This window comes from Scyliorhinus canicula, chromosome 9 (assembly GCF_902713615.1).
Source record: "Scyliorhinus canicula chromosome 9, sScyCan1.1, whole genome shotgun sequence".
Classification (NCBI taxonomy): domain Eukaryota; kingdom Metazoa; phylum Chordata; class Chondrichthyes; order Carcharhiniformes; family Scyliorhinidae; genus Scyliorhinus; species Scyliorhinus canicula.
In genome coordinates this window covers 132,391,628-132,416,942 of record NC_052154.1, presented here as the reverse complement: position 1 = coordinate 132,416,942, position 25,315 = coordinate 132,391,628, and the positions used below count along the sequence as shown (strand labels likewise).

At 47.6% G+C, this 25,315-nt stretch overlaps 1 protein-coding gene across 7 annotated transcripts in view; it reads right to left on the bottom strand.

Moving 5' to 3' along the window:
* Window positions 1-25,315, bottom strand: part of LOC119971708 (inner centromere protein-like) — a 106,214-nt gene that overhangs the window by 68,042 nt on the left and 12,857 nt on the right. For 6 of the 7 annotated variants that reach the window (XM_038807626.1, XM_038807631.1, XM_038807630.1 and 3 more), the window contains exons 3-4: window positions 3,758-3,853; window positions 618-1,369 (exon numbers count right to left, since the gene is read on the bottom strand). In XM_038807626.1, the coding sequence (XP_038663554.1) occupies window positions 618-1,369; window positions 3,758-3,853 (848 nt within the window). The remainder of the gene's footprint in view (window positions 1-617; window positions 1,370-3,757; window positions 3,854-25,315) is intronic. The other variant, XM_038807632.1, reaches the window with a different exon arrangement.

Genomic DNA, 25,315 nt, shown 5'->3' with positions numbered 1-25,315 from the left:
TCAAAGAAAAAGAATCCTGGCACGTTACATAGTGTGCAAAAGAGCTCAATCAATTGAACCAGGAAAGTCTGCAGAATTGGGGCGTGGGGGGGGGGGGGGGGATAGTTTTAAGTCATCACTGCAACATGACAAGAAGTAAGCATTTCCTCTTACTATCTAGACTGGTTCTCCTACTTGCAATATCCCTCTATCTGGTATAATTTCACTATCCCAACTTTTATCTTGATCTCTTTTATACCTTGCTGGTCCTCTCCACCCTTTTCTTCCACTGAATTACAGCAATGCCCAACCACAAACTGTTTAGGCAAGAGAAAGCAAAAACCTCTCAAGGGCAGGATTTGTTCCAAACCTCTCAATTTTAAACGCTTGATCATGTACCCTCAGGTCTTCCTTTTTGACAGAAAATAATCCAAGGTAGCCAATCTTTCTTCATACACAATTTCTTTAAATCTGGGATTAACCATGTAGCCTTTGTAACCCCCTCCAATAACAGATTTTTTTATTTTTTTTTAAACTTCACTGTAGGTCCACCATCTATGAAAGGGGGATTGCAGTTACCATTCTGCATGCAGAATGCAACATGCAGCTGTGCATTTTCCTTAGACAATTATACTTACAACTGGAAGGAGATGATTCCAGCATATTTTTTCTCCTGGCAATAGATTTACGTAATGATTTTCTGGTGGATTCCTGCACCATGGTAGCCCTTTGAACATTCAATGAATATTTATCCATCAACCTGACACAGCTGGATCTGCGACCAGTAATACTTTTCCGCACTGACCTACGGTTTGTACCGTTACGAACAGGCTTATTTTCATCTTCCCTAGGGATGGAACCCCCACCTGCAGATGATGCATTGCTCATTTCGCAGTTAGCTGAGCCAGCCTCTTCACAAACTGCATTTTCTTTAGTAACATCGGTTTTCAGCTTCGGTGTTTCATGATCTCGACTACTGGTGTTCACTGCCGGATCAGCAGGAGTCATTGTTTCCAAAGCAGGTCCATTTGGAGGTGGTGGTTTTACTTCAACTGCTTTTTGAAGCAATTTCACATCGTCAAAAGTCAGAGTTTGATATAAGTTGCCCATATGACTCTTTTGTAACTCCGCACTCTTACAGTCATTCAGCGACAGTTCAACGAATGGAACTCTATCATTAACTGGGACAATAGGGCACACACCGATTTTCTCAGTTTCTAGACTGACAGTTGCTGCTGCTGCTGCACGTGATGCCAATCGTGTCAGACGAACAGGATGGGTCTGCTCAACTATTCTATTGCAGTCACTGTTATCTTCCACAAAGATTTGATTAATCCGTTTTGGCCGCTGGATTGATGAACGCCTGAAACTTTTTCTGCTTCTAGAAAATCTGGAAATAAAATATTAAAACAAATGAACTCAAGAATCGTCCTACTCAAATGAGTACAGTAAAAATTCATACCAATTACAACCAAAACAGTCTTTTATCTGGATTCATCCATGCCATTTCATACTTTGTTCAATCAGAATTCAAGATTTCTGCTACCCAGTTTTCTCTGATCCTTTTCTCAAGCAATGGATCTAAAACTCATGTCCACAGACCACCCAACCCAGCCCCTTTCACTTGCCACTGCTGTAGCCATTTGGGATGGCCACTTGCAACCAGAACAGGGAAGGCCACAAAACATAGTGAGAAAAATGGACAATGCGAGATTCAGGCAGGCTCAGAGCCTGAATGTATATTTGCGAGTGAGGAATCCAGGCGGAATCGAAACCCCCAACCGATTAGCATTTGATGGACCGATTAGCATTTGATGGCCCATCTCCACCAGACAAAGGACTGGTACTTGAACGACCGGTACAGTCCCAGACATTTCGGCGCCACACCCTGTACTAGGGAAGCGAAATAACAGGGTCAATGACCGCTTGCAAAAAGCCCAGCCATCAAGGCACCCACCCATTTATTGGTTCGAATGAACGCAATGATCAGGAGTTGCCCAATTTGTGGGGTCCAAACTGAAGGACCGCCCAAAAGAGCGCGAAAACCCCCCAAGCACAAGAGGAGAGTCCACCATGTGTTTGGTCTCTCTTGGACCTGGTGCTCCGGGAACGTCTGCTTCCAAGTGCAGCACCACCAGAAGCAAGTGCAAGTTCAACACCCGCTACCAGGCGGATGAGCCTAGCTGAGCAGCAGTTACTTCTACAGACTCGATAGATCCAGAATCGAACAACGGCCACTGTTCCTCTGACCTAAGCCGGGTGCCTGAAGTTAAGTACAGGTTGTCAGAGTCGATAGGTGTAGTTTAACTAGTAGTGTTTATGTTGCATGACTAATTGTGTGTGTAAATGAAGTACCCTTGACCTTGAACTAACTAACTGGTGTTTGGCTCTTTGATCGATAGTCGGTTGAACCTTGTGGTGGCATCATTTGATACATGACGACTGAGCATTAGACTATAGATATCCAAAGAAAGGAGGAGGGCAACCTCACTGACTGCCATATTTACAGTAGGTAAAAAAAGGCAACACTGCAATTGTATTAAATCAACATTAAATTAAATTTTGCTCAATTCTAAAACTACTTGTTGTATTGTGCTTATGACGACTCAAAATATACATGTAGGAGTTGGCCAGGTTGAGAACCATCACGGTAGGGCGAGAATTCTGGTCTCGTGTCTTGTATAGCCTTAGCCATGGCATTACATGTCAGTGACTTGAAGACCATCTTGATGACCCATGTAGACCACTAGTGATCTTCAGATATGAGAATCATTGCTCTTTAAAAAAAAAAATGTTTTAAAAAGGTACTGAAGCTTGTAGTTGGCTCCCATATGGCACATTTGAGTGCTGGTAACTTTTTTCATGGATTGGGGCAAGAGAAAAACATTGGAGCCATAATTCTGTTTTCAGCAAGAAGCACTTTTCCATCAAATTGATAACCACGAGGATTGATATTTAATTTGTTTCCCCCACTAACAAGTCCTGGGGCACCAAAGCTAACCATAACACATGAAATGCCACCATGGTTGGCCAACTAAGACTAGCAATCAAGCCATACCTTCAAACTTTATTGCTAAGCTACATGTTACTGATACCATGCAATTCAACAAGAACTCAAAACGGCATCAGTTATTAGCTGAGAAAAGCACTTAGTTGAACTGCAGTGGCTTGTAATTCTTCCAAGTCACAAACATTTAAAATAACATTTAACAGATACAATATGAAAGTCACTTCTTTCCTTCCATCTTTCCCATTCCTATCTTAAATTTCTTACAACAGGATCATTTAGACTCCAAATGTTAACCGTTTCTCTCCACAGATGCTGCTTGACCTGCTTATTTTACCCAGCATTTTCAGTTTGAGATTTCCTGGATAACTGCTCAGTGTAACATTGGTAGAGACCAGCACAGACTATTATTTTTTTGAATACAATAAATTTAGAGTACCCAATTCATTTTTCCAATTAAGAGGCAATTTAGCGTGGCCAATCCAGCTGCCCTGCACATCTTTGGGTTGTGGGGTGAAACCCACGCAAACACATGTGCAAACTCCACACAGACAGGGACCCAGAGCCGGGATCGAACCTGCGACCTCGGTGCCATGAGGCAACCATGCTAACCACTTGCGCCACCGTGCTGCCCTTCAGCACAGATTAATGATCAAAACATGGAAATTCACCTTACATAGAAACTGCTACCAGGAATTAGTTCACAAATCCAGCAAATGAAAATATTTGGATGGGTTTGATGCAGTTGTTTTGCAGCATTGATACCCTTACCTCTTATTTGGATCCTGGGCTAAAGATGGACGCCTCCTAAGCCGCTTTCTCTCGGATGGTGTTTTTGGCATCAACTCAGGCTCTGCATTAAAGTCACTGAAAAACATTTTTGAATCATATAGAAATAACTAGCTTAAATACAGTAATTGTTCTGTACAATGTTCCTTCTGTAATTTTGTGAAGAATAGATTAAAGTTATGGTTGCTGCAGTTTATTGGAGGCATATTGGCATCAATGTTATTTTGTTTAGTACAAGTGTTGAACGGTTTAAAGGGCAACCCTATAGCGAGTAATGCCTGAATCTACAGAATAGGTATGTGCAGTAGGGAACATCCCAGTGTTCACCATAAACCTGTACTTTGTAGCCATATACAAGTCCAACAATGGTCTCGACGAGAAGCCCGAAAGAACAGGGATTTTTATTTCAAAGAACTGGCAGCAAAAACAAAATATACGAGCACCTGAAGATATCGACCTTTCTCAGAAGAGAAAGAAATCATAGCTGTTCAAGTAGAATCGGAACTAATAAATCAGCTGATGAGAATTCAGAATCAAGATAAGAGAAAAAGAGCAGAGAAACTGAACATTTAATTAATGGATAATCATATTGATTTGTAAAAGTTATGATGGAACAATAATATTTATGAAGAAACAGTAAACTACTATTTATATGAAATGCAGAGCACTTCACACGCTTAGTGGCAACATTGTAATTAACTTGTGGAAATTAAAAAGGATTTATTTAAAATTGGACATCCAAGTAATGTAAACTAATCTAGGAGGTGCTGGTGATAGTAAGATATTAAGTTTCATGAACTAGCAAGATAGAGAAGAAAATTTAGCACAGCATCACTGCTTTTTGTTAATTACTGACATTCCCCATTCAAAGGCAACAACTTTTGCACCAAAGACAATTGATCCTCAAGTGTGGCATGTGGTATAAAAACAAAGTACTGAAAATGCTCAGGAGATCAGGCAGTGTCGGGAGAGAGAAAATAGGAGTTATGTTTCTCTCTCCACACCTGCTGAGCACAGATGCTGCCAGACCTGTCGAGCATTTCCAGCTTTTTCGGTTTCAGATTTCTCCCATCTACAGTATTTAGTTTTGTAGAAAATGGTGGGAGGCTATTTGGCTTTGGGGAATTAGCTACAGGAGGACGCAACAACCAAGCCAAATAATATTCTCCAAATGTACACTTTCCAGAAGAGACCAAGTTAACTGCAAACCGGAACCACAGTCTATCATTTTTTTAAAAATTAAAGTGAACTTGTTCCTCTCCCCAAACTAATTATGTCAATTGTAGCGTACCTGCCATCCAGACATTTGGGGAAAGGGCAGAGACATTGAACAAATTTTATCTGTCTTCACAGTACAACATAGAAGTAACACTGCAGAAAGAAGGTAACTGAAGGGCTAAAAATATTGAGGAGTTCAAGGTCAGAAAAGTAGTACTATTCGGGCGAAATGGAGACTAATCGGACATGTTGCAAATATTAGGCCTACATCCTAGAGTTATGGCAGAGATAGTGGATGGGTTTTGATTTTCCAAGAATTCCCCAAATTCTAGGGTGGTCTCAGCAGATTGGAAGTGAGACACCACAATTCAAGAGAGGAGAGAGTGGGAGAAAGAAAAACTGAAACTACAAGCCAGTTGGTCCAACATCATTCATCATGAAATTGCTGGAATCTTTCAAGTCTAAATAACGCTCCTGAACATGTCAGCAAACTTTTACACAGGAGAAATTTGGTTTGATAAATTTATTAAAAGTAGGGTAGTTAAAAGGAGAACCACTTTTGCCATAGATGTCAGTGTGTGAGTGATCACCAATATGAAATGTCATTGGCATCTGACACATGGAGTGGACATGTTTAAACCTCCGCGCAACTTCAAAACACAGCCCTTATTGCCTGCTTGATCCCTTGAGCAGATAAACGGCACCGGCAAGTAAAATACGCATTTATTGATTCAAAACTTAAGGCAGTTTCTGATGAGAGAATCGCATGGTCTGGCTGAAAATGAAAGAATAAATGGGTATTTTTCAGAGTGGCAGTGTGACTAGTAGGGTACCACAGGGATCAGTGCTTAGGCCCCAGCTGTTCACAATACATATGTAATATTTCCAAGTTTGCTGACAACACAAAATTGTGTGGAACTAAGAGTTGTGAGGAGGATGCAAAGAGATTTAGACAATGAGTGGGTAAAAACCATGGCAGATGCAGTACAATATGGTTCAATATGAAGTTATACTCTCAAAGTGAAAAACAGAAGGAAGATATTTAAATGGTGACATATTGAGAAGTGTGGATGTACAAAGGAATCAGAGTGTCCTTTTACAATAGTCAATGGCAGTAGAGAGACAGGTGCAGCAAGCAATTCAGAAGGCAAACAGTATGCTGGTTTTCATTGCAAGAGGTTTGGTGTTCAAAAGTCTTACTGCAGTTATACAGGGCTTCAGTGAAACCACATCTGGAGTATTGCATGCCTTTTTGATCACCTTACCTAAAAGGATATAATTTTCAAAGAGGAAGTGCAGCAAAGGTTCACTAGGCTAATACCGGCCTTGGTGGAACTGTCTTATGGAGGAGATATTGGTTCAACTGGGTTGTATTCACTAGAGTTTCGAAGGATGAGAGGAGATCTGATTGAAACCTACAAAATTCTAGCAGGGTTGGACAGACTAGACACAGAGAGGATATTTTCCCTGGTTGATGAATCTACAACCAGGGGACAGTCTCAGGATACAGGGTAGACCATTTAGGACTGAGGTGAAGAAAGATTTCTTCATTCAAAAGGTAGTAAACCTGTGGAATTCTCTACCGGAGAAGGTTGTGGAGGTCACTGAATATATTCAAACAGATAGATTTAATGGCATCAAGGGATATGGGGCCAAAGGAGGAATATGGCACGAAGATAGAGGATCAGCCATGATTACATTGATGGTGGAGAGCCGCTTGAAGAGCTGAACAACCCACTCCCGTTCCTAGTTTCCATGAAAGGGTGGGGAGCTGACTTAACGCCAACATGACTTTATACTTCAATTTCCCAAAGTTTTGGGTGCTATATTAGCATGATTAGAGGATTGGTTAACAGAAAACAGGGATAAATGGCACATTTGCAAGTTGGCAGACTGACTAAAGGAGTATCGCAATGATTACTGCTGGGGACTCAGTTATTTACAAGATGTATCCAAAGGGAGTAATGTATCAAGTTACATGATACAAGGTAGGAACGCAAGCTGTGAGAAGGACACAAAGCAAAGGCTGCAAACAGATTAAGTGAGTGGACAACAAGGTGGCAGATGGAGTATAATGTGGGTAAGTATGAGATTATTCACTTTGGTCACAAAAATAGAAGAGCTGTATGTTTTTGAAAAGGTGTGGAACGTATAAATGTTGATGCACAGAGACATTAGCATGCAAGTACAGTAAGCAATTAGAAAAGCAAATGCCATGTTGATGTTTATTTCATGGGATTGGAGTAAAAGACTAAACAAAGTTGTACTCCAATCGTATGGGGCTTTGGAGACCACACCTGGAATACTGTGTAATTTTGGTCTCCATATTTAGAGAGCATACTTCTATTAGAGACAGCACAGCAAAGGTTAATTAGATTAGTCCTTGGAATGAGAGGGTTATCCTATGACTAGAGTAACGTCTCTGGAGTTTAAGAGGTGATCACACTAAAATAGTTGGGGCTTGACAGAGTATATACTATTTCCCTGGCTGGGGTATCTAGAACAAGAGGCCAGTTTCAAGATAAGGCGGCGATCATTTAGTAGTGAGATTAGAAGAAATGACTTATCTCAAAGGGTTGTGCATATTTTGAATTCTCAACCCGAGGGTGTGAATGTGCCATTGTTAGTACTCTAGGCTGAGGTAGACACATTTTAAGACTCTCAGGGAATCAAGGAATATGGGGAGCCAGTTGGAAAGTGGAGTTGAAGCCCACAGTTAGCCTTGAATAGATGGCATGGTGGAACAGGTTCTACAGGCCATGCGATCTCTACTTCTATTTATTTTATTCTTCTACCAAACCTCAATTTTGCCATACCTGGAACACTGCAAGCAGTTCTGAGCACCACAATTTAGAAATTATTTAAGACATTGGAGTGCTATGTAGGTTTGTCAGAACAATACCAGAATACCAAACAATAAAGACCACAAAAAAGGGTTGCATTTCCTGGAATTTAGGTGGTTGAGGATGATTTGATCCAAATTTGAAGATATTTAGGAGAACAGATGGTATTCCCTCCTATTTCCATGTTCTGAATTGTCCAGAACTAAGGGGCCGTCTGAAATTGGAGCCAGATGTTTCAGGAGTGAAATTAGAAATTTTTTTCTGCCTACAAATAGTAGGTTTTAACTCTTCTGCAAATGGCAACTGATGTTGAATCAATTGTTGATTTCAGATGTAAAATGATACATCAAAGGAAGGATGAGCAAGGCAGGTACATGCTGTTAGACCATACATCAGCCATAATCTCATTGGAATGCTGGAACAGACTCAATGGGCTGAATGGCCTGCTACTAATCCCCGATCCAAAGTTTCTTCTCCATTATCTAGCTATGGGAAATTTTTCTCCATTATCGACCATGGGGAAAATTGTTCTTGAATGAATCATCTACAATGACTTGTCTTCAAGAACCCACATGGTTACGTCTGAAGTCCCCAAGAATTGATCCTTCAACACCCTCACCCCACAAAAAGAATGAAGACTGCAGACTGAAGAGACCTACAAATTCTTGAAAAAGGATAAGAAAAAAAGATTGAAGACTCACAACAAAGCATTGGCAGTGTAGTAAATGCAAGTAGATAGAGTGCAGACAGCAGTGAGAACAGATCACAATCTACAAGCCAAAATACTGAATCAGAAATAGATCCACACAGTTTAGGATAAGCATGGCGTCTTCATTTCCAGTCCCATAACTTTTCCAAAGCACCAAAAGCCTTACAACAGGCTCAATGGATCGGAAGATTCTCCAGATACGAACACCTTCAGGTTTGCCACAAAAGGAACAAAGTGATCAGGCCAATAATTTATTCTGCAACATAATAATGAGAATGTCAATGAGACTTCAAGCTCACAAATGATGTCCTCCAGGCATTCAATGCTTATTTCAGTGTTGAAAACCTTAACCAAACAAGCAAGATCTAATGAGGAAACAAAAACTGAATCGGTGAATTCACCCATTCATAAATGACCTGCACAGGCTAGCAGAAAATTGAGACCACGGGATCCTAAGAGATTAAATAAAATACGATCGCATAAGTTGTGGTCTAAACCCCATCAGATCTTTTGCAAATAAGAAAAGCTACAACTCTCTCAAAGGCAGCAAAGAAAAGCTTAGTCTGTCATGCTTCGGAAGGGAACAGAGCGATTGTGGGGAAAGTGATGTCTCTCGAAATAGACACAAAAAGATAAAGTGCATTGAAGCAAAAGTAGGGAAAGGTGCACCAACTAGCATCTTGAAAAGGTGAGAAGAATGCCCAGCAAGGGAAGCTGGGTGCCACAACTGTGAACATTTAGGAGATTTTAAAACTGTCTGTCAATCTAAAATACAAGTAGCCCACAGGAAGAGAGAGTAAACAAAGCCAGGTCAAGTGCAAGGAGTGAAAGCCCCACCGAGATAACAAATAACCTTCCAACAAGCTAATGAAAGAAAATAATTAAAGTTGATAATCACCCCACAGACCTCAAGCTCCATACTGGCATGGATGAGTATTATACGAGGTAAAGTGGCTTAAAAATATAACATTACTGACATTCTGTGCAAAACCAGCTATACATATCCAAGAGTCACCATTCTTAAGCAGAAAAACATGCTTGCAATGAATGTTGATTTACACGGTTGATTATTGCTAAGGAGCATGTTAGTAAGATGAAAGCCAGTTGGTGAAGCTGAAACCAAGACACAGCTTTTCTTTATTGAGTTTATATTGATTTGTTCAGCCTCAGCCCTCCTCCCACAAAACCCAATGTCCCAGCTATCCCTTATTCATAGTATTTTAGAGTAAAACAAATGGTCAATAAATAATGAATCGGGGTACAGCCCCTGGTAACAAAAGAAAAACAATTTTGACATGAACTTCAACTCAAATCATAATATAATTCCATGGGGTGATATCACAGCCTTGCGGTGCTCACTAGTTGTGGAAGTCCTTAACTGTACCGGTGAAGAAAGACTGCAGAAAGTTGCAGCGAGATTTGGTGGGTCCTCATGCATGTATCATAAAAGGCTAGCATGCAAGTTCAGCAGGTCAGAGGGAAATCAAATGAAATGCTGGCCTTCATTTCAAAGGGAATGGAGGATAAAAATAGGGGAACCGTACTAAAACTATACAAGGTACTAATTAAGCCACACAAGGAATGCTGTGAACAGTTTTAGTCCACTTATCAAAGTAGTGACATTGGAGGCAGTCCAGAGGAGGTTCACTTGGAGCGTGATACCACTTGCCTGGATGAGTACAACTCAAGATGTTCAACAGCTTTCAGGACAAAGCAGCCTGTCTGATGGATACCTCATCCACAAACATTCACTCCCTCCACTACCAATGCACAGTGGTAGCATTGTGTACCATCTACAAGAAGAACTGCAGAAACTCAACAAGGCTCCCAAGGCAGCATCTTCTAAACCCACAACTGCTACCGTCTAGAAGGACAAGGTCAGCAGATACATGGGAACACCACCACTTGAAAGTGTCATAATATACTGACAGGCACTTAATGAGATACAAACAGGCAGCCAATGGGCACAGGGAACAGGACATAACCAATCAGCAGACAGAACACTTGGGATGTGGTTTCCCACTATAAAAAGCACGAGGCACTCACTCCGCCTCTTTCCACGAGGGACATCTACAGAGCGAGTCCAGTGTACATATCACGTAACGCATACAGCACGTGGAGAAGAGCTAGTCTGGCTCAGTCTAGATAGAGAAATCACAGCTAGGTTAGCAGAGTGTCGAACTCACATAGAACTGTGACAAGGTTCAATTAATCAAGTTGAACTAAACAAGGTCTGGAGTCTACTGGAGTTATAGCTGCATCCAGTTGCAGCCAGTGAGATCTCAACGTGCTTAACACGACATGGTACCAGTAGTCTGCTTTATCTACGTGGTTTACCTCAATCTGTTCTGTGTGACCAGTAAAGACATCCCAGCATCATGGAGAAGATCCAGCCTCCTCAACTGCTACGGACCTCCGGCAATCTCAGTGCCAACTGGCGGGCCTTCAAGCAAAGGTTTCTGCGGTACATTGAAGCCTCAGACCTAGAGGGTGCGTCTGATACCAGGAAGATCGCGTTCCTTTCAACTGCGGGGGATCAAGCCATCCAAATCTTTAACTCGTTCAACTTCACCAAAAGCCAGGACAAGACGAAGCTTCAGCCCATCCTGGACAAGTGTGACAGTCATTGTGAAGTGGACACTAATGAAATCTTGGAGCGCTATATTTTTAAGCAACACCTGCAAGGTAAAGACGAATCTTTCAACTCTTTTCTACCTAATCTCCGTCTACTAGTGCTATCCTGCAACTTTGGTGACATTGCTGACTCCATGATCAGGGATCAGATTGTTTTTGGCGTTCACTCTGATCTGCTGAGGGAGCAGCTTTTGAAAATCAAGCACATGACCCGGTCAGTCACGATTGAAACGTGTACGGTGCACGAGCATGCCAAAAATCTGTATTCCCAATACAAATCGGCCAAAACTGAGAAACCTGCCTCCCACGAGGCAGAGAGTGTGCAGGCCATCGCCCGGATGCAACGCCTCAGCCTTGAGAAAAGTGGCCATTTCGCGCGCTCTTTCCGGTGACCCACGCATGCGCGATGCGAATGGGATAACAAAGCGGCCGATCAACACACTGCGCAGGTGCAAACTTCTGCCAACCGCACTGCGCATGTGCGATGATATGTGGAGCGTAACAACGAAACCGAACTGTGGCACCACCCATTTAAAGAAACACTGCCCTGCAAGAGGCAGGCACTGTTTGAATTGCGGGAAGCCTGGACACTATGCAGCCTTGTGCAGGTCTGCACCACCAGTCAAGGGCCAGCACTCCCAACTCCAACGCAGGCACGTTTGGAGTGTACAGAACGGATTACAGGATTCAGATCCTGGCAGTATCACGGATCTGGAAGACTATTGCCCGGAGTCCCCCTACCATGTGGGCATCAGCACCACACATGCACATGCCTCGCCAACAGCATCACGAAGCCTGCCTATCCTTACTGTGGATTCTGCGGACGAATGGCATGTGATGATGCAAGTTAATCAGTGCTCTATCCAGTTCAAGCTGGATACAGGTGCTTCTGACAATCTTCTTTCACAGGCAGATTTCCACCGCATCAAAAAGCTACCCAAGCTCCTTCCAGCAGCCTGCCAGCTCCTGGACTATAACGGCAATGCCATCACAGCGCTGGGATCCTGCCATCTGCTTGTCTCCAACAGAAGTGTTCAAGCGAGGCTCAGGTCTGAAATCATCAAGCCTGACCTGGCCTCCCTGCTCAGTGCACAGGCATGCAAGCAGCTGAACCTGGTGCAGTTGTTCTACACAATGACATCCCCCAACGTGGATCTTCAAGCCAGCATTGATGACATCCTCGCTCAATATCCGGATGTCTTTGACGGGATGGGCACTCTGCCATATCGCTACAAGATCCTGCTGCGGCCTGATGCCATGCCTGTGGTCCACGCTCCACGCCGGGTTCCAGCTGCACTGAAGGAGCACTCGAAGGCACAGTTCAGGAATCTTCAGGACCAGGGCATTATCTCCAAAGTCACAGAACCGACTGACTGGGTCAGCTCGATGGCCTGTGTAAAGAAACCATCGGGGGAGCTGCGCATTTGTATTGGTCCCAAGGATCTAAACCAGAATATCATGTGGGAACACCACCCCATCCCGAAACGGAAGGAACTGACACGTGAGATGGCATACGTCTGGTTTTTCACAAAGCTGGATGCATCACACGGGTTCTGGCAGATCCAGCTAGATGAGCCCAGCAGAAGGCTCTGCAACACACGTTTGAGGTACTGCTACAATCGTATGCGTTCAGCATTGTTTCAGCCACGGAGATCTTCCATAGAATCATGGAGATGATGGAGGGCATTGAAGGTGAACTTCCTGGGCAAGTTTATCCTGAATCTGGCATCACACACCACGGCCCTCAGACACCTGGTAAAAAAGTCCACTGCCTTTGAGTGGCAGGCAGCTCATCAAGCAGAGTGGTTGGAGCGGAAAGCCAAGCTCAACACTGCACCTGTGTTGGCTTTTTTTGATTCTGACAGGGAAACAAAAATCTCGACAGATGAGAGCCAAGACGGTATCGGCGCGGTGTTGCTCCAGCGCAATGCCACCTCTTCCTGGGCTCAGGTTGCCTACGCATCACGGGCGCTGACACCCACCAAGCAGCGGTACGCCCAGATCAAAAAGGAATGCCTGGGCCTGCTTACTCGAATCCTCAAGTTCCACGATTATGTGTGCGGCCTGCCGACGTTCACCGTCGAAACAGACCACAGGCCTCTGGTCCACATCATTCACAAGGACCTGAATGACATGACACCCCGGCTGCAGCGCATTTTCCTCTGGCTCAGATGGCATGACTTCGAGCTTGTGTACACACCAGGCAAGGAGCTCATTATTGCGGATGCCTTGTCCCGCTCAGTGACCTTGCCTGCCGACCCTCCGGTATTCGTCCAGCAGATTGAATCACAGGTGCAGCTGTGGGCCAGCAACCTCCCTGCGTCGGATGAAAAGGTGATCCGCATTCGCGACGAGGCAGCCAAGGACCCGCTTCTGCAGCGTGTCCAGCGCCACCTCACCGATGGCTGGCAGAAAGGGCAGTGCCCCCAATTTTTTTATGTGAAGGATGACCTCACCAGTGGTGGATGGCATCCTCCTAAAGCTGGATCACATCGTCATTCCGCACAGTCTCCAGAGCTTGGTGCTCAGGCAGATACACGAGGGGTACCTGGGTGTCGAGAAGTGTATGCGCAGAGCCAGGCAAGCTGTTTATTGGCCTGGGATCAGTCAGGATATCTGAAACTTGGTCCTCAACTGTCCAACCTGTCAATGCTTCCAGCCAGCACAGGGTAAGGAAACGCTTCTGCAGCGTGAGATTGTGACCTCCCCGTGGTCTAAGGTGGGCATTGACCTCTTCACGCCAATGGTTGTGACTATGTGCTCATCATCGATTACTTCTCCAATTACCCAGAGGTTGTGAAGCTCTCGGACCTCACGTCCAGGACCGTCATCAAGGCCTGCAAGGAGACATTCGCCAGGCATGAAATGAAATGAAAATGAAAATCACTTATTGTCATAAGTAGGCTTCAAATTAAGTTACTGTGAAAAGCCCCTAGTCGCCACATTCCAGCATCTGTTCGGGAATTGAACCGTGCTGCTGGCCTGCCTTGGTCTGCTTTCAAAGCCAGCGATTTAGCCCTGTGCTAAACCAAGCATGATATTCCCCTCGCTGTCATGAGTGACAATGGTCCTTGCTTCAGCAGCCAGGAATGGTCGAGATTTGCCAAGCTGTACCAGTTTCATCACATCACTTCAAGCCCACATTAGCCGCAGTCCAACGGGAAGGTTGAGAAAGGGGTGCACATAGTAAAGCAGCTCATCTGCAAGGCTGCAGATTCTGCTTCTGACATCAACCTTGCGCTGCTCGCATACAGAGCAACCCCACTGTCGACTGGCATATCACCGGCTCAGCTCCTGATGAACAGGGACCTGCGGATAACTCTTCCAGCCTTAAACATGCCTGATCTGGATCACCTCCCGGTGCTGCAGAAGGTGCAGAAGCTCAGGGACCAGCAAAAGCAGGGCTATGATGCTCATGCCACGGATTTGTCTGTGCTATCCCCGGCGGATATGGTCCGGATCCAGCTGCCTGACGGAGGCTGGTCAGCTCCAGCGGTTGTTGTCGGACAGTCTGCTCCTCGATCGTACGTTGCGCGTATGGCTGATGGCTCTGTTGTGCGACGCAACAGACGGGCCCCACGCACAGTTGCCCACCTGCAACCACATTCTTCATTGTTTCCAGCTGTTATTGTGCCACCACCTGACACCTCGAACCACGAGGCCACTAGTCTCGCTGCAGCCCCGCCCATCAAGGCGCCATTGTCCCCGCCACCACCTCTCCAGCGGTCAACCCGGATCAGACGCAAGCCCCAGAGACTGGACTTATGAACAATTGCTTTGTTTGCCATGTTCTGTTTCTGCACATTAGATAGCTGTTCTCATATGTACACTTTTTTTTTTAAACTGTCATCTCATGTAAATATGTTATTTTTTCAGCCTACACATGCAAATACCTTCACATAGGCTGCAGAAAAACTTTTCAAAGGGGGAGATGTCATGATATACTGACAGGCACTTAAGGAGATACAAACAGGCAGCCAATGGGCACAGGGAACAGGACATAACCAATCAACAGGCAGAACACTTGGGATGTGGTTTCCCACTATAAAAAGCACGAGGCACTCACTCCGCCTCTTTCCACGAGGGACATCTACAGAGCGAGTCCAGTGTACATATCACGTAACGCATACAGCACGTGGCAAAGAGCTAGTCTGGCTCAGTCTAGATGGAGAAATCACAGCTAGGTTAGCAGAGTGTCGAACTCACCAAGAACTGTTCTAACTGTGAAAGGTTCAATAAATCAAGTTGAACTAAACAAGGTCTGGAGTCTACTCGAGTTATAGCTGCATCCAGTTGCAGCCAGTGTTATCTCAACGTGCTTAACAAGACAGGAAGCTCCCCTCCAAATCACTCATCAGCCTGGCTTGGAACGGTATTGTTATTCCTTCACTGTCACTGGGTCAAATTCCTGAAACTCCCTCCATAACAACACTGTAGGTGTACCTATACCTCAGGAGCTGGAACAGTTCCAAGGATGCAGATCACCACCACCACTTTTTTCAAGGTCAATTGGGGATGGGAAGGGCAGGGCAGGGACAGTGAAGCAGGGAGGAGGGGGTGGGAGAGAGAGAGAGAGAGAGAGAGAGTGAAAGAGAAACAAAATTGCCCAAAGATGAGGGGAAACACTCCCAGAACGAGAGCCACCGAGAGAGAGAGCCCATCAAGGTATATGTAACCTGTAACCAGAATGGGGAGGTCTCTCCCTCCACATTCTGGGAGGCACTGAAGGCAGTGATAAGGAGAAAAATAATCACATAGGGCACTTAGAGACAGAATGGAGGGCAGCCAGGCAGCAGTTGGTTGACTCCATACGGATTTGGATCAACGGTACTCCACAGCCCAGTCGGGGAACTCCTGGCAGAGGGGGAAAAAAATTACAAAAAGAATTTGATCTGCTCTCTACTGGGAAAGATTAGCACCAACTCTGCCAGATACTGGGGATCTTTTATGAGCTTGGAAACCAAGGCCAGACACCTATTGGCTAACCAGCTGAGAAAGCAGGCCGCCACAAGAGAAATAGCATAGATGAAAGATTAAACTACAGGCTAGCTAAGGCCCCAGACAAGATCAAGGGCCCCCCCCCCTAAACTGTACATTTAACTCTGCATGATACATTCTCAATGGATCCCTTGTATTTTTTATTTCTTTCCTCATATGTGCAAATACTGGTGTAACAATGTTGCTACCAATCAAATGTAAATAACCAAGGGCAGCACGGTGGCACAGTGAGTAGCCCTGCTGCCTCACGGCACCGAGGTCCCAGGTTTGATCCCACCTGTGGGTCACTGTCCGTGTGGAGTTTGCATATTCTCCCAGTGTTTGCGTGGGTTTGGCCCTACAACCCAAAGATGTGCAGGCTAGATGGATTGACCATGCTAAATTGCCTCTAATTGGAAAAAATTAACTGGGTACTCTAAATTTATTTTAAAAAACATAATAAAACAATCCAGTATTTACCAATACTCAAGAAAATATCTCCCCATCATTGAAGATTTTAGCTTTCAAACAATAGACTAGACAACCCCAAAATACTTCAACTGGACTTCTGGTGGCGACATGTAGGTTGCAGCTCACTCGTTAGGTGGCTCCTGCTAGAGTCTCTGGTTTTTGGATGTTTATGTCGGCTTCAGGGGTAGTTTGTGAAGGATTTAGTGTGGGAAGTCATAAGGAAGATGCGAAATGGCGAAGACCCAGAAGAAGGGTGCTGGAAATAAGTGGGTGAGCGAAAGTTCCCCGTCGAGCGAGGCAGAGTGTCCTGCAGGAAGAAATATGGCAGGGGCTGGGTCTTTGGGTGGGGCCGCTCCCCTCACTGTGGAAACTCTTGACTGAGGTAATGCCGGTGGAGTTAGAGAGGCTGATCCTATATCTGGATACCCATGAGCTGATAATAAGTGGGGGGACGGAGGGGGAGAGACATGCATGGTCAAACTCATGGGCGCGATCCACGGGTGGATCGCAGGCAGGTGTCGGGAGGGTCGCGGAGCCATCCGCCGCAGCGCTCCTGATTGCGCAAATCCGCGCGCAATCGCCGCAGCAGCCGGCTTTTAACTATGCCGGCTGCAAGCGGCCTTCAAAATGGCCACGAATATAAAAACATTTGGCTGCGCATGCGTGCCTGATCATCGGTGTGCATGCACAAATCTATGCACATGCACACCGATGATTATGGAAGCATGCGCAGTGCGGCCACTTTATTTTTTAAAAATAATTTTTATTCACATTTTTTCAACAAATTTTCTCCCCATAATTAAAACAAACAAAGTGTGGTTCTGCACCAAAACAGAAAAAGAACCCCCTCCCCCAAAACAAAATAATAAATTATAACAAACAACAGTAATAGAAGAAAATAGCAGACCCACCGTCGCAAATACAAGCCCCCTTAACCAGCCCCAACCACCCCCCCCCCCCCCCCCCAAAAACCAGTTTGTTGCTGAAACTGACCACCCTCTACCCCGTCGCCAGGAAATCGAGAAAGGGCTGCCACCGCCGAAAGAACCCCTGTACCGACCCCCTCAGGGCAAACTTAACCTTCTCCAGCTTGATAAACCCAACCATGTCGTTGATCCAGGCCTCCGAACTCAGGGGTCGCGTATCCCTCCACTGTAACAGAATCCTGCGCCGGGCTACTGGAGACGCAAAGGCCAGAACGCCGGCCTCTCTCGCCTCCTGCACTCCCGGCTCCGAAGCTACCCCAAAGATCGCGAGCCCCCAGCTCGGTCCGACCCTAGACCCGACCACTTCAGACGAAGTCCCCGCCACCCCCTTCCAAAACCCCTCCAAGGCCGGACATGACCAAAACATATGAGTGTGGTTCGCCGGACCTCCCGAACACCTCACGCACCTGTCTTCCCCTCCAAAGAACCGGCTCATCCTGGTCCCTGTCATGTGCGCCCTATGCAGCACCTTCAGCTGGATTAAGCTGAGCCGTGCGCAACAGGAGGATGAGTTCACCCTTTCCAGGGCGTCCGTCCACGTTCCATCCTCAATCTCTTCCCCCAACTCTTCCTCCCACTTTGCTTTAAGCTCCTCTACTGAGGCCTCCTCCTCCTCCTGCATCAACTGATAGATTGCCGAGATCCTTCCCTCCTCGACCCACGTCCCTCAGAGCACCCTATCCTGCACCTCCCTTGGCGGCAGCCGCGGAAACTCCGCCACCTGACGCTTAACAAATGCCCTGATCTGCATATACCTAAAAGCGTTCCCGGGGGGAGGTTCCACTTCCCCTCCAGCTCTTCCAGCGTCGCGAACTTCCCATCCAGGAAGAGGTCCCCCATCCTTCTAATGCCTGCCCTGTGCCAACTCCCAAATCCCCCATCCATGCTCCCCGGCGCAAAGTGGTGCCTGCCCCGTATCGGGGCCCAGACTGAGGCCCTCACTGCCCCCCTATGCCGCCTCCACTGCCCCCAGATTTTGAGGGACGCCACCACTACTGGACTCGTGGAGAACCTTGCCGGGGGGAGTGGAAGTGGGGCCGTCACCAAAGTCTCCAGACTCATGCCCACACAGGACGCCACCTCCAATCTCTTCCACGCGTCACCTTCCCCCTCCGTCACCCACCTGCGAATCATTGCCACATTCGTCACCTAGTAATACCCACACAGGTTGGGCAACGCCAAACCCCCTACCTGCCTTCTTCGCTCCAAGAATACCTTCCTTACTCTCGGGGCCTTCCGCGCCCATACAAACCCGAGAATGGACTTATTCACCCTTTTGAAAAAAGCCTTCTGGATCAATATGGGGAGGCATTGGAAAAGGAACAAAAACCACGGGAGCACCATCATCTTAATCGACTGGACCCTACCCGCCAACGAGAGCAGCAGCGCGTCCCACCTCCTGAACTGTTCCTCCATCTGCTCCACCAGCCTCGAAAAGTCAAGCCTGTGCATGGCCTCCCCAGGTCCTAGCTATCTGGACGCCGAGATACCTAAAGCTCCTCTCAGCCCTCTTCAACGAGAGCTGACCTATCTCCCTCTCCTGCTCCCCTGGGAAACTCACTTTTCCCCACATTGAGCTTGTAACCCGAAAAGTCCCCAAACTCCTCCAGTATCCTCAGCACCTCTGGCATCCCCTCGGCCGGGTCCGCGACATACAACAGTAGGTCATCTGCGTACAACGACAGCCGGAGTTCCTCCCCTTCCCGCACAATCCCCCTCCAACTCTTCAAATTCCTCAGCGCCATGGCTAGGGGCTCAATCGCTAGCACGAAGAGCAGGGGAGACAAAGGGCACTCCTGTCTCGTCCCCCTAGAGAACCGAAAGTCCTCCGACCTCCTCCCGTTCGTCACCACACTCGCAACCGGGGAGCTGTACAGCAACCTCACCCAGCTGATGAACCCCTCACCAAACCCAAACATAATACCTGTGTGGGTATTACTAGTGCAGAGCACTTCCCACAGGTAACTCCACTCCACCCTATCAAAAGCTTTCTCCGCATCCATTGATGCTACTATTTCTGCCTACCCAGCCGCCGGCGCCATCATCATCACATTAAGGAGCCGCCGTACATTGGCATTCAGTTGCCTCCCCGTTACAAATCCTGTTTGGTCCTCATGGATGACCGTCGGGACCACATCTTCCACCCTTCTGGACAGTACCTTTGCCAACAACTTTACATCCACATTAAGGAGCGAGATCGGCCTGTAAGACCCACACTGAAGGGGGTCTTTGTCCCGCTTCAGGATCAAGCGATAATTGCCCTGGACATCGTCGGGGGCAGAGCCCCTCTGTTCCTTGCCTCATTCAGGGTCCTCACAAGCAACAGGCCCAGCAGATCGGAAAACTTCTTGTAAAATTCCACCGGGAACCAGTCAGGCCCCGGTGCTTTCCCTGTCTGCATACTTCCCATCGCCTCCATCAGCTCCTCGAACTTGATTGGGGCCCCCAGACCCTCCACCCACTCATCCCCTACTCTTGGGAACTCCAGCCTGTCCAGAAAGCGGTCCATCCCGCCCGCCTCCCTGGTGGCCACCGCCCGGTACAGCCCCTCATAAAAGGATCTTAACACTCCACTGATGTCCTTACCATCCCGCACCAAGTTCCCACCTGCGTCCGTGACCCCCCCCATCTCTCTCGCTGCCTCCCGTTTCCGGAGCTGGTGGGCCAGCATCCGACTTGCCTTCTCCCCATACTCGTACATCGCCTCCTGCGCCTTCCTCCACTGCGCCTCCGCCTTCTGGGTGGTCAGTATGTCAAACTCCGCATGGAGATTGCGCCGCTTCCTCAGAAGCCCCAACTCCGGGGTGTCCGCATATCTCCTATCCACCCCCACCATTTCCTCCACCAGCCTCTCCCCCTCCCCCTCGACCCTCTCCACCCTCTCCCTGTGCACCTGAATAGATATCAGCTCCCCTCTGACCACTGCCTTCAACGCCTCCCAGACCACCCCTACTTGCACCTCCCTGTTGTTGTTGGCTTCCAGGTACCCCTCTATGCCCCTACGGACCCACTCAAACACTTCCTCCCCTGCCAAAAGCCCCACATCCAACCTCCATAGCGGGCGTTGATCCTTTCCCTCCCCCAGTTCCAGATCCACCAGGTGCGGAGCATGGTCGGATATAGCTATCGCCAAATACTCCGCCCCCACCACTCTCGGAATCAGCGTCCTACTGAGGACAAAAAAGTCAATCCGGGAGGAAGCCTTGTGAACATGGTAGAAAAAGGAGACCTTCCTATCCCCCGGCTTCAAGAACCTCCACGGGTCCACCCCTCCCATCTGATCCATGAACCCCCTCAGCACCGAGGCCGCCGCCAGCCTCTTGCCCGTTCTAGACTTTGAGCGATCCAGACTGGATCCAGCACCGTATTAAAGTCCCCACCCAGGATCAAACCCCCGCCTCCAGGTCCGGGATCAGACCCAGCATTCGCCTCATGAAGCCCGCTTCGTCCCAGTTGGGGGCGTACACATTGACCAGGACCACCCGCTCCCCCTGAAGTCTACCACTCACCATAACATATCTACCGGCACTGTCCGCCACCACATTGGACGCGACGAACGACAAGCTCCTACCGACCAAAATTGCCATCCCTCAGTTCTTCGCGTCAAGCCCCGAGTGAAACACCGGTCCCACCCAGCCTTTCCTTAGCCGCACCTGATCCATAACCTTGAGATGCGTCTCTTGCAGCATAGCCACATCCGCCCCCAGCCCCCTCAAGTGTGCCAAGACCCGTGACCGTTTCACCGGACCATTCAGCCCCCTCACGTTCCATGTGACCAGCTGAATCTGGGGGGTCTTCCCCCTCCCTCTGCGCCGATCAGCCATAGCTCTCCCTCAGCTCACCCCGCGCCCAGGGAACACCCCCAAGCCCGTTCCCCACGGTGGCAGACCCACCCCCCCCCCCCCCCCCCCAACCCCTCACCAGCCGTTTCCATACAGCCCCTGCAGCAGCAACCCGGTGCCCCCCCCTCCCAACCGAACCCCCCTGCACCCCCCCCCCCCCAAAAGCTAGGGCCCCTCCTAGCTGCGCCACCCCTAACATTGTACTTCCATAAGTCAGCCAACTCCTGCTGACCTCGGCTACTCCCGCCATACAACCGACCCCCCCCCCCCCCATGCAACACAACCACCAATCCCCCCTCCCAATGCCGCCCCCGCCCCCTACTCCTCCAGCGCGGGAAGTCCGTGCTTCCATCCCGAACCCCGCCCCCCAACTCCACACGCGGGAAAAAGACGGGCACATGACCCCACGGGACCTCAAACTGCTCCCCAACCCCCCACCAGTGGAAAGAAAACTAAAAAGCACCACGGTTGATAAATAACAGCCCCAGAAGACGAAAAATCAGAACACTCAGAACAAAAAGGCAACATCCAACACAGCCAATATATGCAAAAGGATATCAAGGAGGACAGAGCCTCCAAACAATGTACATCTTCCCCCAGCACCCCCCCGTTCTCAGTCAGTGTCCAATTTCTCTGTCTGGACAAAAAGCCCAGGCCTCCTCCGGAGAGTCAAAGTACAGCTGGCGGTCCTTGTAAGTGACCCAGAGGCGAGCCGGTTGTAACAGGCCAAACTTCAACCCCTTCCTGTGAAGCACTCTTTTCGTTCGATTGAAGCCGGCCCTTCTCTTCGCCACCTCCGCACTCGCGGTCGACCAAGCGATGAAAGCGGACCAGCACCGCCCTGGGCTGCTCGTTCGGCCTGGGCTTCCGCAGCAGCACTCGATGGGCCCCCTCCAGCTCCAAGGGTCCTTGGAACGACCCGCGCCCATTAACGAGTTCAACATCACAACCACGTAGGACCCCAAATCCGAACCTTCCAGCCCCTCCGGGAGGCCCAAAATCCACAGGTTCTTCCGGCGGGAGCGGTTCTCCATCCTCGCCAACCGTTTCTTATTAAGCGCCTCGTGCGACTCCACCTTCACTGCCAGGCCCAAGAGCTCGTCCTCAGAGGCCTTTTGCTGCAGCTTACGAATCTCTACAGCCTGAGCCGTCTGAGTCGCCAAAAGCTTGTCCAGCGAGGCCTTAAACGGCTCCAGAATCTCGGCTTTCAGCTCCTTGAAGGAGCGCTGAAGCAGCTCCTGCTGCTCCCGTGCCCACTGCTGCCACGCTGCCGATTCCCCACCTGCCGCCATCTTGTTTTTTCTGCCTCGCACTTTCTTCTGCTGCAAAGTCGACTTTTTAACCACTCCACTGCGAGTCCAGCCCATCCACCGGCCGCTGAGCACAAAGGCGGTGTTCCCACCCGTGAACCCACCCGTGAAAAGTCGAATCAGCGCCACTGCGGGCCCTTAAAAGAGCCCGAAAGTTCAAAAATAGCGGGAGCTACCGAACGTGCGGCTTAGCTCCGCATTGCCGCAATCGGAAGTCCACACTTTTTTTAAAATAAGGTTGCAGCCTTTTTTTTTTAAAAAACACAAGTTGGGGGGAGGGGGCAAAAGGACCATTGGGGCCAAAGGGACCCAAAACCATTTCCTCCATTTTTGTCAGCAACTAACAAGCTAAGAGAAACTGGCGGGTCATGCAGGTCAGCCGGCATGGGCCGCAAAGGTCGGTTCTTAAAAATGGTCCCCGGAAAATTAAGTGTGAAAAACACTGGTCTAGGGGGCTCTGAAGGCAGTGGTGAGGGAGGTGCGGATCGGGTTTAAGGCTAAGCTGGATAGAGAGGAGAAGGAGGAATGCCAATGACTGATAGATGAGATTTTGGAGGTGAATGGAGGTAAATGGGGGATCCGGACCCAGGTCTCCTGGCAAAGAGGAAAGAGTTGCAGGCGAGGCTTGACCCGTCGTCCACGGGGAAAGCGGTGCGTCAGTGAGAAGGGCGAGGGGAGATGTCCACGAGTATGGGGTGGAGATGCCGGCGTTGGACTGGGGTGAGCACAGTAAGAAGTCTTACAACACCAGGTTAATGTCCAACAGGTTTGTTTCAAACGCTAGCTTTCGGAGCACTGCTCCTTCCTCAGGTGAATGTGTACGAGTATGGGGAGAAGGCAGGACACATTTTGGCATTGATCTAATTTACATCTCCTTGCATTTCTGACTCCATTTAATGCTTGACTATTTCTTATTCGAATGCTATCTGCTGCTCCCAATTTTTACATAGGAACATTCGAGCTTGCGCTGTCATTCAATCAGATCATGGCTGATCTCCTCCTGGTCTCAAACTCACTTCCCCACAGGTTGCCCGTATCCTTTTAACCCATTAAAAAAAAATAGAGTACCTAATTCATTTTTTCTAATTAAGGGGTAATTTAGCGTGGCCAATCCAGCTACCCTGTACATCTTATTTGGGTTGTGGGAGCGAAACCCACGCAAAATGGAAGAATGTACAAACTCCACACGGACATTAACCAATTTTTTTTTTAAATCAGAAATATATCTATCTATTAAAAAGCTGTTAAAAAAATGTTTTAAAGTTATTTCCTTCTTGAAACCATTTAATGACTCAGATACCACCGCACAATAGGGCAGCGAGTTCCACAAAACCACCACCCCCTGCGAGAAATGGTTCCCCGTCATCTCAGTTCTAAATCTACTGCCTCTCAACCTATATCCGTGGCCTCGCATTCTAGATTGTCTCACAATGGGGAACAATTGGCTACATTTACTTTATCAATCCCTTTTAATATTTTATACACCTCAATCAGATCCCCTCATCCTTCTAAACTCCAACGAGTAGAAGGCTAAGCTGTTTAATCGCTCCTCAAACGTCAACCCTTTCATCCCTGGAATCAATCTGGTGAACCTCCTCTGAACTGCCTCCGATGCCACCACATTCTTCAAATAAGGAGACAAAAACTGGACACAATATTCCAGATGTGGTCTCACCAACACCCTGTACAACAGCAACAACACTCTCTACTTTTATACACCAGTCCTTTTTGCAAATAAAAAAAAACAGCAACACTCCTTTGATTTTCTCTTGCAGTATGGTATGCCCTAGCTTTTAACCTTTACGCCTTCCTGGTTTAACCATGGAATATTTTTCTCCCTTTTACAATTCCTCTCCTCTCAGGAATGTACTTGAACTGAGTGGTATTTAATATCTTCCTGAACATCTACCATTGTTCCTCAACTGTCCTACCACCAATTACCTGTGCCCAGTCTACTTGGGCCAACCCTTTCCTCAGGCCTGGAGAATTACCTCTACCCAACGCTAAAACTCTACTATGGCGCTCTGTCGTCTCTCGCTCAATCGGAATTTGAAATTCTAGAATGCTGTAATCATCCTTCCAAGACAAGACTTCTTAACCACAAGACTATTTATCAAATCTTTTTCGCTACATAATACAAAATCTAAAATAGCCTGTTCTCTGGTTGGCTCCATAACATATTGCTCTAAGAAATAACCCCTCATACACTCTACAAAATTTGAGTATTCCAGCCAATACGGATATCAAGTTTCCTCCCACAGTCCAAAGATTAGGTGCAGGTTAAGTGGATTGGCCATGCTAAATTGCCCCTACTGTCAAAAAGGTTAGGTGGGGTTACTGGTTTATGCGGGGATAGGGTGGAAATGTGGGCTTAAGTTGGGTGCTCTTTCAAAGGACCGGTGCAGACACGATGGGCCGAATGGCCTCCTTCTGCATTGTAGGGATTCTACAATTAAAATCACCCATGATTACAGTTGTGCCCTTCTCACAAGCCCTCATTATTTCTTGGTTTGCACTATGCTCCACTTTGGAAATATTGCTTGGAGGCCA